Source organism: Nothobranchius furzeri, chromosome 2 (assembly GCF_043380555.1).
Source record: "Nothobranchius furzeri strain GRZ-AD chromosome 2, NfurGRZ-RIMD1, whole genome shotgun sequence".
NCBI lineage: Eukaryota > Metazoa > Chordata > Actinopteri > Cyprinodontiformes > Nothobranchiidae > Nothobranchius > Nothobranchius furzeri.
This window is the reverse complement of record NC_091742.1, coordinates 82,770,145-82,784,584: the sequence shown is the minus strand read 5'-3', so window position 1 is coordinate 82,784,584 and position 14,440 is coordinate 82,770,145. Positions and strand designations below refer to the sequence as shown.

Below are 14,440 nucleotides of genomic sequence, written 5' to 3'. Positions count from 1 at the left end.
ATTCAGCACCGGAAACATCAAACTAAAATGAAGAACCAGTGGAAGAATTCCCCCATGTTTGTTCCACTTAGGGCTGGGCGATATAATCTGAAGCATGTGCGATTACAATATATACCACAATATATTTTTTTCCTTTGTTTATTTTTGTCAAAATGACACGCTTTAAAAAATCCTCATATGGAAAATATATTGCAGCAGAATAAAGAAGTCCAAAAAGTGTAGAATAATGCTCCTCCTCCTCCCGCTACATGCTTGCAGTCATGGACGTAATTTTCACTTTAGAAGTGGGGGGGACACGGGGGGGGTATCTTTACAGTATGCTCTAATGGGAAACAGGCTTCAAAACAAACGGTTGTTTTCTGCTTGGTCCTAGAGCTCAACCTGTGTCAATTTAATATAGCGTAATATTGTTTTTGGATGGTAAAAAGTGCAGGGGTCAAAACTTGACTTTGGAAAAAGTGGGGGGGTGGGGGAGCATGTCCCCCCCCCCCCCCCCCCAAATTACGTCCATGCTTGCAGTCACTGCCATTCTGTTGTTCCAGTGTTGACGCGGGTGCACATCTTAGTGACATCATGTGTTATTGCGATATCGTGGTAGATTCAAAAACTTATTACCCAATTTTACATCATTTCTACCTTATATCGTTTATATTGCCCACCCCTAGTTCCACTAACGTCAGAATCCGAGGAGAATAAAAAATAAACTTGAACACATCACCGGACCATTTTTACTATTTGCTTTAAAAGAGTTTAAAAGACTTGAAATCTATAACTGACTAACATTTGAAATCAGTCAAAGATGGCCGCCACATTTAATCCACAAACACAGACATGATTATAACCCGGTCAGCGTTACACATACTGAGCTAAACATCTGTTCCTGTATTAGCGGACTTGTTCAAAACACACTCTGACCAAAACAACACAACTCCATCATTTCCCAACATAATAGGATTTTAGTTTATTAATAATAATCTGCTGTCATTGCCATCCCACTCACACTACGAAGCAGCTCAAATCTAAAGCCATGACATGATTGTTGGTTAAATGTGTGTAAACTAAGGAAGAAGGCTGTACAAGCAGCAGAGCAGGAAGAAGCAAGGCGCTGAAACTAAACTGCCAAATCCCAGTTTCCTCCCTGATAATTAAAAATGGAGTCGGATTTCTGGGCCTCATACAAAGAAAACAGCAGCAACGCAAAGTTTTATCTGGACATCATTCAGTCCAAGAGCAGAAATAACATCCTTTGTTCAATATATTCATAAAAATATGAAGGTTCTGTTTTCCTACAGTAAACGTCAGACTTTATTTGTACAGCACACAAAAACAACCAAACTTCACTAAAGTGAAACAAGAACATGAAGAACAACAGACAATTAAAACCAAGTAGAAGAAACCAAACCAATGAACGTTGCTGCTAAAGAAATGCGATTGCTCAACATACTCAAACGTTGAGGGCAATAAACATCGACTAGCTCATGGCTGGATTACTTAATAAGTTTTAGCATTTGGAGTCAACACTGGCTCATCCTTTGAGTTTAGGATTGTTATGCCTACATGGTTCGTAGTTAAGCCCCCTAGCAGAACCCAACTGTCTAAAATGGTTCAGGTCCTGGACTGAGAAGTCAAAGTCCAAACAAAATGTGGACGGCACTGAAACGTTAGAATAAAGAGCCAAAAGGAGGAGGGAGAATATAGAAGAATGACCCACAACAAGCCCAGCTTTCCACCACGGGTGAGCATTACCAAAGTGTTGCTGTTAGCATCAATGGGTTTGTTTCCTGGAGAGGAGCGTCTCAGACACGTCACAGAAGTGATGTGTCGCAGCACTCTGCTAAACCGACCTTCTGGGTCCACATTTTACACACTACGCTTCCAGAACACATCAAGTTCAGCAGTTTGGATCGGAACAGACAGGAAATCAGGAGGAGTGTAAAGTATCCAACTGACTCCAAATAATTTCTTAAAAAACTGTTGGTGCCTGCGGCGCCTCCTTGGTCGAGGTGAGAGAACACAAACCACAGACCTTTGGGACACAAGGTGACGTCTTAGGCCATGTGCAAACGACGTATCCTCCCTGGACTGTGAGGCTCATACATAGGCACGCCGAGCCTGTAGGCAGCAGTAGTTCCTCAAATCTTTGGTGTCTTTGCTGAAAAACGTCTCTTGGACCGTCTTTAACATCGTCTTTTCCCTGTGGTTTCCTGGAGCAGATTTTGAGCTTGAGAAATGAGTGAGCGAGTGCGAAGTGATGTTCGAGCACTTTGTCGACGTTGAGAAACCTAAAACCTGGTTATTTACATCTACAGGCAAATGCCGACGACAGATTTCCCACTCCTCCACCTTGGTCGAGGTTTTGAAAGAATCGTTTTTGGTGCCGTTTATCTTCACTTTCATGTGGATGGCAGGACAAATCGTAGGAAGATATTTCCGTTTGTGGGATACCCAGCTACGTGTGCACATGGGTTTACTCTGGTTGCTATCGTGTGAACTGGGAAATCACACGTGATCTTGTGGGACCTGCTTCAGGGAACGTGTTCTCAGCCACGGAGTGTCTTAACCCCTTCTGGAAGGAAGGGAGGTGCTGCTGAGGCCGCAGCGAAAACGTGTGCATTACCCTACACATCCAACGGGAAGCCAGAATAACGCAATGATGCATCTTCAGACAGTTTTATACAAACACCTGTAGAACGGGACGTTTCTCCGGCTCATAAGGGCGACTTTATTTAAAGGTTTTGTACAAATTTAAGAGTTTTGGCAGGTGGCCATGTCCTCTGGTCAGGTTGGAGGCCAAAGGGCCAGCGGAGGGTCAGGCTGAAGGAAATCCTGCTTGAAACGCACAGGAAGACCATCTCCGTCCGTCTATCTGTCCACCCCACTGCAGGCAGGTGGTGATAAGGGTTCACGTCCTCCTCTCTGCCAAGACAAAACACCAGCCAGCGGTGCAATCACGATGATCAGAACTCTGAAGTTTGTTTAAACTCTAAATGAAAACACGAGAGCGGAGATTGTTGTGCAACAACTATTTTATCTATTTTCACATGAAAGTAGCTTCTGTAAGATGTGGTCGCACTGTTTACAGCTGTCCTCTGATGTCTTCAGGTTTACGGGAGTGCGCTGGGAGTAAACAAACACAGGAAAGCTCAAAGCAGAGGAAAAAGGGTGGAAAATCAGGATCTGACAGGACTAATTATTGAGCACATGCTGTGATCTTTTATCATGTGGTTGTGTGTTTTCATCATGCTCCTGGGATCCTCTGCTGCTCTTTATTTTGGGAATAAAACTCCTGACGATGCACGTTTAATCCTCCCAACGCGTTATGATCACTCTTCTTTAACCCGGACATCAGTTTTTGACTTCATGCAGCGAAAACTGAGAACCGTGGTCAGCAGAGAAGACACACGGCAGCTCTCCCTTCCCCCTTGGTTTCTGCTCTCCTGAACCTCAACTTATCAGGCCAGCCACCTCACGCTGACCCCACACACACACACAAGCACCCAGCCCCCACTGCAGCGGGGAGAGGGTAAAGGGGGTGTAGCATGTCCTGGATATGAGCAGAGGAATGTGTGCACCAAGAGGAGCAGTGCATGGGGCTGATAAAGTCTGGTGGGTGGGGAGAAAGTGATGCAGGGAGTGTAGGAGGAGGAGGAGGAGAGCTGTGGTCTCAATCAAATGGGTGGGCAGGGGGTAAAAAAAGCGGAGGAGGGCAGTTAAGAGGTCTGACATACTTAAAACAAAGACCACAGCTTTTGTGGGTTCCAGTATTTTCAGGAGCTCCTCTGCTCAACTCTCCTGACAGCTGAGACAAGCCAGCAGGAAGCGGAGCGAGCAGATAAGAGTGAGAATCTCCACGGGGAAAGACTGGAGGAAGATAGAGGAGCGCTTTGTTAGTGACTAGATCTGTGGAAGACTTCATCTTCAGGAGAAGTGAAGACGAGTCGAGACAATCTGGAGGACGAACAGCAACAGGTCCAGCGGGCCCCGCAGCATAACGTGAGTAGAAGACAAGCTGCTCCATATTATTCAATAAGATATATTAATACATCTAATTAACATTACTGACTGATCTTCAGTCTAAATCTCCAAATCCTGAGACACTGATGTGTTTGAGCTTCTTTGTACCAGATTACAGAAGAAAAGAATAGCATCCTGATGCGCTGAGGCGTGTCAACTGTCAGATTAAACCTTTTACACCCTCCAGCACATTACAGCTGAAACATCGTCTCAGGATTATCTAACCCAGTCAAATCAGGGGTTCTCTGGTTTACGTAGTCTATATTATTGAGTGATAATACGGACAGAAGGTTCCGATTTAGACTCTGAAGAGGCCATTAGATCCAATTCATTTTTCATAAAGTAAGTAAAAAAAATCAATATACAGATCAGAGCATCAGGGAAATTTTGAGTCAACAAAATCTTAATGACCCACAATCCGAAAACATGACTGTTAGGTTAACTGGTCTGTCTAAATTGTCCTTAGGTGTGTGTGTGTGTGTGTGTGTGTGTGTGTGTGTGTGTGTGTGTGTGTGTGTGTGTGTGTGTGTGTGTGTGTGTGCGTGCGTGTACGTGAGTGTTTGTCCTGTGTGTCTCTGTGTTGCCCTGCGATGGACTGGCTCTTTATCCCGGGTGTACCCCGTCTGATTGCCCGTTGACCGCTGGAGATAGGCACCAGTCACCCCGTGACCCTACGTGGACAAGCGGGTTCAGACAATGGATGGATGGAAAATCTTAATGAGTAAATTAATAAATAATCAGATATTTAATCTGTCTTCTATTTAAACAATAAGAAGAGTATTTTGACCTTTAACCTCACTTCACTAAGGCAACAACAGCACACAGGGCATAATGCTTGGTTTTTCAGATGCAGGAGCTTTTTTATGTGGCTAATGGCAATTCAGTAGGATTGCTCTGTCAGAAGATACAGCTGATATGAGTGGTACCTCAGGGCCCAGGCTTAGGCCCTCTTCTGTTTCCTACTATAACTCTACTCCTCAACTTATTCAAATTACAGAAGTAATTCACTTGTTTTTAGATAAATTTGGTGCGGTCTCTAGTATGAATGAATGCCTTGAGAGCTGTTTTTCTATGGGGAGAAAAAAGTTCTGGTGCTTCTGTTTCAGGAAACGTCTCGTCTCTGATTGGCTAACAGCAACGCAACTCTTTCCCTGCCATCATGACAAAACTCAGAATACTGTATGCTTATTTGGTTGAATTAAAAAAATAAATATTGATGCTTTATCTCCACAAACAACACAAGCCTGAATGTGTTCTGCCATATTGTGGAGTTGCTAATGCTAAGGGTTAGCTACTACTGCTCTCTCCTTTCTGTAGGCAGTCACAAGCCAAGATGGACAAGCCCACAAATGTTAAATATCTCTGTGACATACAAAAGACTGGCTTTACCTGACCCAAGAGCATTTCTGCCTCTACCTACTTTCTCTGGTTAATGCAGGTTAATGGGAGAAATGTTTCAAAGACCAGCATGCTTAAGCAACTCAGAGACTGTATCTCATAAAGTTAAAGTATTAAATGGTTGCTGGTGGTGAAAGCCCTTTAACAATATCCAGTATAATTGTTTATGCAGATGACACTCAGCCTTCCATTTGAATCAGCCTTGCAGATATCAAACTGTCACTAGAGTTGTACGATAATAGGAAAAATGCTATTGTGGTATTCTTGAATGTTGTCATGACAGTATAAGTTCCAAAAATCCTCATTTTCCTCACTCTCGTTTAGTACATCTATGTTTTGTAATCACAATGCTGGCGCATTTTAAAGGGATACTAAGCAGTTTTGCTTGCTTTTAGCACCCCCTAGTGTTCGTTTAAAACTATCTCCTCGCTGTGCATTCACCTTTTTAACACCTTAATCTAACAGCTGAAACGTCTCCCAGCGTTCCTAAGTGTCTAGAGGAGTGATTCATCCCTAAATTAAACAAATCAGCTGGGTTCATGATCTAAAACATGCAGGAAACGTGCTGAAGTCAGACAGCAGCCTCAAGTACCTCAGCTCAATGTTTTCTAAGTCCCAGCAGACCAGACTGGCAACTGTAAAGTTGCAAGTGCGATATTCTGGCCTCAGGGAGTGATAGGGGCCGGGTGGCCTTTCATTAACCCTACAGTGCATACTGGCTCAAGAAAATTATTAAAAATATGAAAAAGTTGCAAATTATCCCTTAAAGCCTCCAGACTATCATTTCAACTGGTTTTGGGCATCTTGGGCAGCGAGAGTCCACTAAATAGAAGCAGAAATACATGAAATATTTGCAGCAGAAGCAGTTTTTTTATTTATTTAAAAAATGTTGCAATGATGACTGAATTGTGACATGCTGTGCCGCCGTAACTGCCCTTTTGAAAATAAACATCCTGTTTAAATGTAGAACTTTTATGCCTTTGTGATATAATCTACTTATTCTTGCGTTTGATGCAAACTATCACCACACCATAAAAACGTGAGTGTCAATAAATTGCTACTGGTGAGGTTTTGTTTTTATTGTGTCATCCCTGCCTGTCTCGTGATCTCTGAGAGGTGAGGATATCCTGTACCAGACACGGCTGCCTACCGCACGAAATCTGTCCAAAGATGGGATGAATTCAAACTAAGGAATCTTGGATCAAAACAGAGCTCTCATGGAAGGTCTGGCATCAGATCTGGAAATACAAATCCTGAGAACAAGTCCCAAGTAGAAATTTGGCTGAAACAATGACAGTTCAACATCCTACAAGCTTAGAAGAACCTTCCATTTTTATCTTGTTGAGGTAATGGTCACATATCTGATGGTGGGTATTAGAACTAAGTATTTTTATTTGTGTGCCAAAAGGCTCAGAATGGTGGGAACTGTTTTTCTCTAATGATTCCCATTCATTTTTTAAAGAGTCCGTCAAAAGAAACTTCTGAGGAATGAGAAAATTTGTATGAGAGTCGTTTCTCTGCCCGGGGCGGGGACTGGATTCAACAAGAGTTTAGCACAAGAAGAAAGAATGGTACCAAACCATCTTCCCAGGAGAACTCCTCCCAACCATACAGGTGCTGGCCAGTAAATTAGAATATCATCAAAAGGTTGAAAATATTTCAGTAATTCCATTCAAAACGTGAAACTTGTACATTATATTCATGCAATGCACACAGACCAATGTATTTCCGATGTTTATTACGTTTAATTTTGATATTTATAGGTGACAACCAATGAAAACATCAAATCTGGTATCTCAGAAAATTAGAATATCCTAAAGGCCAATGAAAAAATGTTTGTTTCTCTAATGTTGGCCAACTGAAAAGAATGAACATGAAAAGAATGTGCATGTATAGCACTCAATACTTAGTCGGGGCTCCTTTTGCCTCAATAACTGCAGTAATGCGGCGTGGCATGGACTCGATCAGTCTGTGGCACTGCTCAGGTGTTATGAGAGCCCAGGTTGCTCTGATAGTCGTCTTCAGCTCCTCTGCATTGTTGGGTCTAGCGTATTGCATCCTCCGCTTCACAATACCCCATAGATTTTCTATGGGGTTAAGGTCAGGCGAGTTTGCTGGCCAATCAAGGACAGGGATACCATGGTCCTTGAACCAGGTGCTGGTGGTTTTGGCACTGTGTGCAGGTGCCAAGTCCTGTTGAAAGGTGAAGTCTGCATCCCCATAAAGTTGGTCAGCAGCAGGAAGCATGAAGTGCTCTAAAACTTCCTGGTAGACGGCTGCATTGACCCTGGACCTCAGGAAACAGAGTGGGCCAACACCGGCAGATGACATGGCACCCCACACCATCACTGACGGTGGAAACTTTACACTGGACCTCATGCAACGTGGATTCTGTGCTTCTCCGCTCTTCCTCCAGACTCTGGGTCCTTGATTTCCAAAGGAAATGCAGAACTTGCTTTCATCAGAAAACATAACTTTGGACCACTCAGCATCAGTCCAGTCCTTTTTGTCCTTGGCCCAGGCGAGACGCTTCTTGCGCTGTTTCTTGTTCAAGAGTGGCTTGACACACGGAATGCGACACCTGAATCCCATGTCTTTCATGAGTCTCCTCGTGGTGGTTCTTGAAGCGCTGACTCCAGCTGCAGTCCACTCTTTGTGGATCTCCCCCACATTTTTGAATGGGTTTGTCGTCACAATTCTCTGCAGGGTGCGGTTATCCCTAGAGCTTGTACACTTTTTTCTACCACATTTTTTCCGTCCCTTCGCCTGTCTGTTAATGTGCTTGGACACAGAGCTCTGCGAACAGCCAGCTTCTTTAGCAATCACCTTTTGTGTCTTGCCCTCCTTGTGCAAGGTGTCAATGATTGTCTTTTGGACAGCTGTTAAGTCAGAAGTCTTCCCCATGATTGTGGTGCCTTCAAAACAAGACTGAGGGACCTTTTAAAGGCCTTTGCAGGTGTTTTGAGTAAATCAGCTGATTAGAGTGGCAGCAGGTGTCTTCTATATTCAGCCTTTTCAGAATATTCTAATTTTTTGAGATACCAAATTTGGAGTTTTCATTAGTTGTCACTTATGAATATCAAATTTAAATGTAATGAACATTGGAAATACATTGGTCTGTGTGCATTGCATGAATATAATGTACAAGTTTCACGTTTTGAATGGAATTACTGAAATATTTTCAACCTTTTGATGATATTCTAATTTACTGGCCAGCACCTGTACATGAACAGTTTGGTAATGAACTATGATTTTTCCAGCATGGTGGAGCATTGAGGTGTAAGGGTCTAGTCTGAACTTAAGCAGTTTAAGAAGCAAAAGATCAAAACTTTGGATCCACATGCAGGAAATTACCTTAAGGTGAGAACTTATCAATCCTAATCAGGGTGGACAAACAGAAACAAACTCCAATAAGTGACAGCCTAAAGCAACACTTGCACCGGGGTCCAGCTCCAACTTGCTACGCCACTGGGGTGACTGAAAGCACGTCAGAAAAAAGAAGCACCGACACTGTAAATATGGACCTTCTGCATAAACTTAACGTAATTGTCAATAAAAGCCATTGAAATGTATGAAATGCTGGAAATAATCTGAGAAACTGAGCCAAAAGCGGCACACTTTTGAGAAAACTGTGGCTTGGTAAATCGTTCACCATGGCGGTACACTTGTGAACAACAGCAACACAAAAAGGACCGAGGATGACATTCTTCATCTCTATAATCACACAAGGCACAACTGGTAATTATGAGCCTCTTTCCTTTGGACCAATCAGCTAGCTGATAATCATCACCTCACACACTTCCCGACAGATAAAGATCTCCACTCTTTGTGAACCTGAACTGTTTCATTGGATCTCCCGATTCCTTTAATTATAACTCTCCTCCTCTTAGTTCACCATGAGTCTAAGCGGTACACTGGAGAGAGGAGCTCACCACCAAGCCTTGGACCTCTCAGAGGAGCTGCCGCCTCACCTCCACCACCACGCCAACCACCAGCAGCTTCTCCACCACTCCAACTCTCTTGCCTCCACCACTGCTATGGGTGGAGGGAGAGAAACCCCTTCTCGTGTGGTCATACCTCCTCCATATTCTGCGGCGGAGAGCGGAGGTGGAGGAAGCGAGGCTCCGCTGGAGCTGCGGGGGTCGCTGGACTGCTGGGCCTGCTCGGTGCTGGTGACGGCCCAGAACCTGGTGATCGCTGCCATCAACAGCTGCCTCGCCGGAATGGTGTTTGGCACCATCCTGACTCCGGCCATGGTCATGGTGGTGTTTGGATTCCTCTGCCACTCTACGGTAGGAGACACAGGTGGGACAAGGGGGTATGAGCATGAAAACATAAGAGAAACCTTGTTTTCTTTATCATTTTTATTCTGAATCAGTTTCAAGTCCTACGCTTTGTTTCATTTATCATTTTTGACCCAGCAGAACTTCTTTTCAAGACAGAAAGAGATGTAAGGATCAGGAGGCTGGCGGCATCTATCCTGTTATGGAACCTCTAGAAGTCTTAATCTCACAACTTTGATCAAGAAGTTTGAAATATTTGTGCTTGGGGCTTAGGGTGGAGTTTGGCTCCATCTCTGATGAGAGATTTCATAATCAGATAAATCTCAAGTTCTCTCAGATGTTGAGTTTGGAGCGAGGAGCTTGGAGTCCAGGACGCAGGCCCTGAGACTTTAGAGTCTGCTCGTTAGTTGGAGAAACTGTGGTTGAAATCTTAATAAACTGGTTTTCATATATCTGTACGTGGCCTAGGCCGTGGCTTATTCATGAATAATAACACAATTACACGTTCTTCTCGAATTTGAACAATTGTTGAGGACAAAAAAAGATTTAAAACTTCTAATTAACGAGATTAAGGATGTCCAATATGATCGTATTGACATTAAAGTATGTGAAATTATCTGCATTGGTTTACGTACCATACACATGTTTTAAATCCAACTCTTCCAGCTACTGCTCCTCTCACTCAGCATGTCAACGCATGACAGATCCGAGGTTCTGAGACATTTTTGTGTGTTTGCAACAACTGGCTTAGCTTAGAATGAGTTTCCCTGTAGGGAAAGTACCAGCCTGTCCAGTTCAGCCATCATCTGTCTGGGCTGTCACTGTGGGAGACGAATAGCAAACATCCTTGGTGATAATCACCACCATGTCTCCAGAGAGCCTTTCATTTCCCCACGAGTTGCAGGGGCTCGTTCCTGTGCTGTCGGTATGTGTCATAGGTATGATCAGAACTTCAGACACTCAAAATATTCACCATTTAGTTTCTTTTGAGCCAGAAAAGTGAGAGAAATCTGGTAATGTGGGAGGATTTTGTGACTAAAATATTGTACAGATCTCAAATTTGTTAGCGATTACATCACGTGCCCTGTGTGCCCTGTCTACAAGCTAAAGTGCTGTACGTACCAGTTTAGTCCAATTCAAACTGGTAGTTTACAGATTTTATCACCATTTTTGTCTCTGACCAACAGCTACAGCTCTAAGATGTCAGCATCATCCTGAGTCGGCGGTAATGAAGGTCGTAAAGGGTCAAGAGATTTTAAAACGTGTCAGAGGTATTTCTACAGGTCGACGACCTCCTTAATGACCAGAGACCCAGATTCTCATGCTCCCTCACAATAAAAGCTCATGTGACAGCAGCTTAGGGGGATTAACCAGACTCTGGCATGCTGAAGGCAGAACAAGAAGTTTAAAGGACAGAAACAAAGGGTTGGTTAAATGATCAACTCCGTCTGATATAATAATCACAGAACCACTCCAGAACAAGAACCTCCATCATGGAAACATTTTTAGTTTACTTCAATTTAGTTTCATTTAAAAAAAGCAAAGTCAGGCCTGCATGTTTCTAATTATTCTTCTGTGCACCCTCATCATCATCAGGATGAGACGTGCAGCCCGTTAGCACGTACTTTGGAAACATCTTTCAGCGGCTTGTCCTCCTCAGGATGCACCAAACTGTTGATTCAGCCACTCCTAAATGTTCCAGCTGCGTCTCCAGCGGGTTGGCGGCTGAGGATGTTGAGGATTTAGCAGCTCAGAAACATCTGGACACAAACGCAGCATTTAGAAAACGCAAATATAAAACGACCACAGCTAAAATTAAAAACTGCCAGGACTCAAAAACAAAGACACCTGAAGGTTTTTCTCTCAAACTTTCACCTCCTGCAGGCCGATAGGGAGGACTCGGACCATCTGTCTCCATTCCTCTCCCACGTTCAGACCCTGATCCCTTCACCTCCTCTCCCACTCCCTCGCTGTTGCCCGGCAACATAAACTACAGCTGGTATCAGAGTGTGTGTTTTATTTCAGACGGTCTGTCTTCACCTCACCCGAGCATGCCACAGAGGGAACGTCACCTCCTGTTTTATCTGTTCACAGCAAAACAGCTCAGTGGGATTTAACAGTGGTTCACCCCTCTGCCAACAGGTCCGTCCCCACGGCACCATCCCCTACTGCTCCAGCCTGCTGACCGACGGAGGCTGCGTGGCGCTGCTGGTGGTGGGGTTCCTCTTGGTCACCCCTCTGCTGGTCCTGGCGCTGGCGGCGTACTGCCGCCTGGCCCGACACCTCCAGCTGGGCCTGTGCTTCATCCCATACAGCCGAGCCGTGTACAAGAACCTTCCTGCCACGCAGCATCGAGGTCTGGGCACCGGCTGCTGCGGGGGGAGGGACGGCGGCGGCAAGGGAAAGGTGTGGGTGTGAGATGGTGATGGAACATAAAAGGGAAAACAACGGGAATGGTGATGGACGGAGGTGTGTGAGCTTCCCAACTGTAAATATGTTCTCCAGTTAGATGGTTACAATAATAATGACGTCTGGTTTTATGTGTTCCAGCTAGAAGATGAAACGTATAAAGATGACATGTCTGTTTAAATACACGGTTTTGTAGATGAATCTATTAATTACTTAGATTCAAAATAAAATCAGTTTTGGTTTTTGTGTAAAAGTAATTTTAAAAAATCACCTGAATACATGTTTAAATAACTTTCTGAACAGCCTCAGTTTGGAGAAATAGAGTATCAGAATAGAATAGAATAGAATAGACTTTATTGTAATTGCTCATGGCAATTAAATTACAGATGGTCCGCCATCAACAGTGCACAATACAATAAATGACAATAAATGTCAAAAACCATAAAGGACTAAAAACAATGTAAAAACATTTAGCAAACAACAAGAAAGTACAACCAGTGATTGGGATCTGCTAAAACAATAATTTAAAATGATTCAAAACACACAGACAACACTGATTTAGTACTGACATAAATATTGTCAGAATAAGATTTTTTCCATTTCATTCTCAGAACTTCTGTGGTTACTTACATCCACAAATATAAAAATTTTATGCTTCTGGTGCATCCAGGAGTCAAGTCCAACTAAGATTTATTAAGATCTTTAGAATAATACTCAAGTGTAAATGAACTGATAACTGTACTAAGCCCTGTCAGATGTAAACTCTATTTCTCTGAACAGAGGCTCTTCAGGAAGCCCTCCACTTTGGGTAAGATCAGTGTTATTTATAACTTTTACACCAAATTTTTTAAAAATGGTTGAAATCCTTTTAAAAGGCCAAGGGGTGAAGACGTTGAAGAACAGGTGATACTAAGAAATGGGATTCAGTCGTAGGCAGAAGAGGCAAGAAACAGCAACCTGGTGAACATTCTATAATTTCACGTTAGGCGGACTGATGTGTATGCATGTGTGGAGTTATGAACCTAATGACTACATCTGGTTTTACTGGAACTTATTTTTGGTAACTTTTCGATATTTTAAGCATAAACTGAGTTAAAAAGGTGAGTCTATGGGAAAATACACTCCAATACTTCAGAGTTTGCATGAGCAGAATAACGACGGCTCGAGTTAGAGAGGCCAGACAGAAGTCATGAAAAAGTCCAGCTGAGCGCGACGGTCCTGAACACACCACAGGAAAGAGGAAATGTGAAAACAGTGATGACAGATTATTTCTGTCTCTCATCACGTGTGTATTATATAGAGAGAAACATGTACTTGTCAGGTTTAGTTTATTACAAAGCTGTTGTGAAGTTTTATTTCCTTTTTTATAAATAAAGTTTTTGAATATTTCCAGAGTTGTTTTGTTTTTTAAAACGATTTGTGTCAAGTCGCCCATGAGTCAGAATAAAACTATTTCCTGTGAATAAAAATGACTTAAGTGCAGATGAAATTCACAAACACTTCCTGTTTTCTTGTGACGGAACAATCTGTCAGTAAACATAAACAATCCTTTCGGAAAGTTCTAGTAGGACACATAACCGCAGTTAAATGTATCAAGAGGAAATCACTTATAGCTGCAGAGGGTAGCTTTGACTCCTCCATGTGGTGAATAAGCAGAAAGGTATACAAGAATGTCTGCAATGATAAATAATATTTTGTAAAATTGTTGTGAAAAGCAAAACCCATGCAGAAAAAAAAAGAACAAAGCTAAAAGTCATGATGCAACATTAGGAGTATATATTTTGGTTTTATTTTCAGTTACAAAAACCCAAGTTGCGGTTTGAGATGATGCATCTGAGCCAGAGATGATTTTAAAATGTCACAAAGTATTTCCTAATTCCAACAATCAAAGTGTTTAAATAAGAGACGCGATCATTGGTTTGCTAGTTATTAAAGCAGAATAATCAATTCAAGTGGAATTAATGTCATTCACTACTAATAACTAGTTTAGGACCCAAGTCTGCAGTTAAATTGAGATTTGTTCCCCCGTTCCTCCACCAGCTTTTCTGCATTTACCCTTAAACGATGCTTGTCATGTAATTTTATTTAACTGCTAAAACAGCTCTAGATTTGTGTGTTCAGTATTTGCCAATTGTCTGTTTGGGGAATTCAACATTAAAAATAAATTATTTGGACTTAAACACAAAAATCACATAATGATTGAATACATAAATACGCCAATTAAGTAATAATAATAATTATTGATTATTAATAATGTACACTGCCAATTTTCAATAGCAAAGCGGAGGGCAGCGATGGGGAAAATATTGACGTAACACCAGAAACCAGTTTCAGCT

General features: G+C 42.6%; 1 protein-coding gene across 1 annotated transcript; it reads left to right on the top strand.

Moving 5' to 3' along the window:
- Positions 1–3,669: 3,669 nt before the first annotated feature.
- Positions 3,670–13,494, top strand: tmem88b (transmembrane protein 88 b). The gene is made up of 3 exons (XM_015946267.3): positions 3,670–3,993; positions 9,303–9,704; positions 11,838–13,494. Exons 2-3 carry the CDS (start codon positions 9,309–9,311, stop codon positions 12,111–12,113), a joined length of 672 nt encoding a protein of 223 aa, XP_015801753.1. The 5' UTR covers positions 3,670–3,993; positions 9,303–9,308; the 3' UTR covers positions 12,114–13,494.
- Positions 13,495–14,440: the final 946 nt, after the last annotated feature.

Bases quoted from the DNA above. Each gene is read 5' to 3' on its own strand.
- tmem88b (XM_015946267.3), top strand. From the start codon at position 9,309: ATGAGTCTAAGCGGTACACTGGAGAGAGGAGCTCACCACCAAGCCTTG. The intron at 9,705-11,837 runs GTAGGAGACACA...CTCTGCCAACAG, and splicing joins GATTCCTCTGCCACTCTACG to GTCCGTCCCCACGGCACCAT.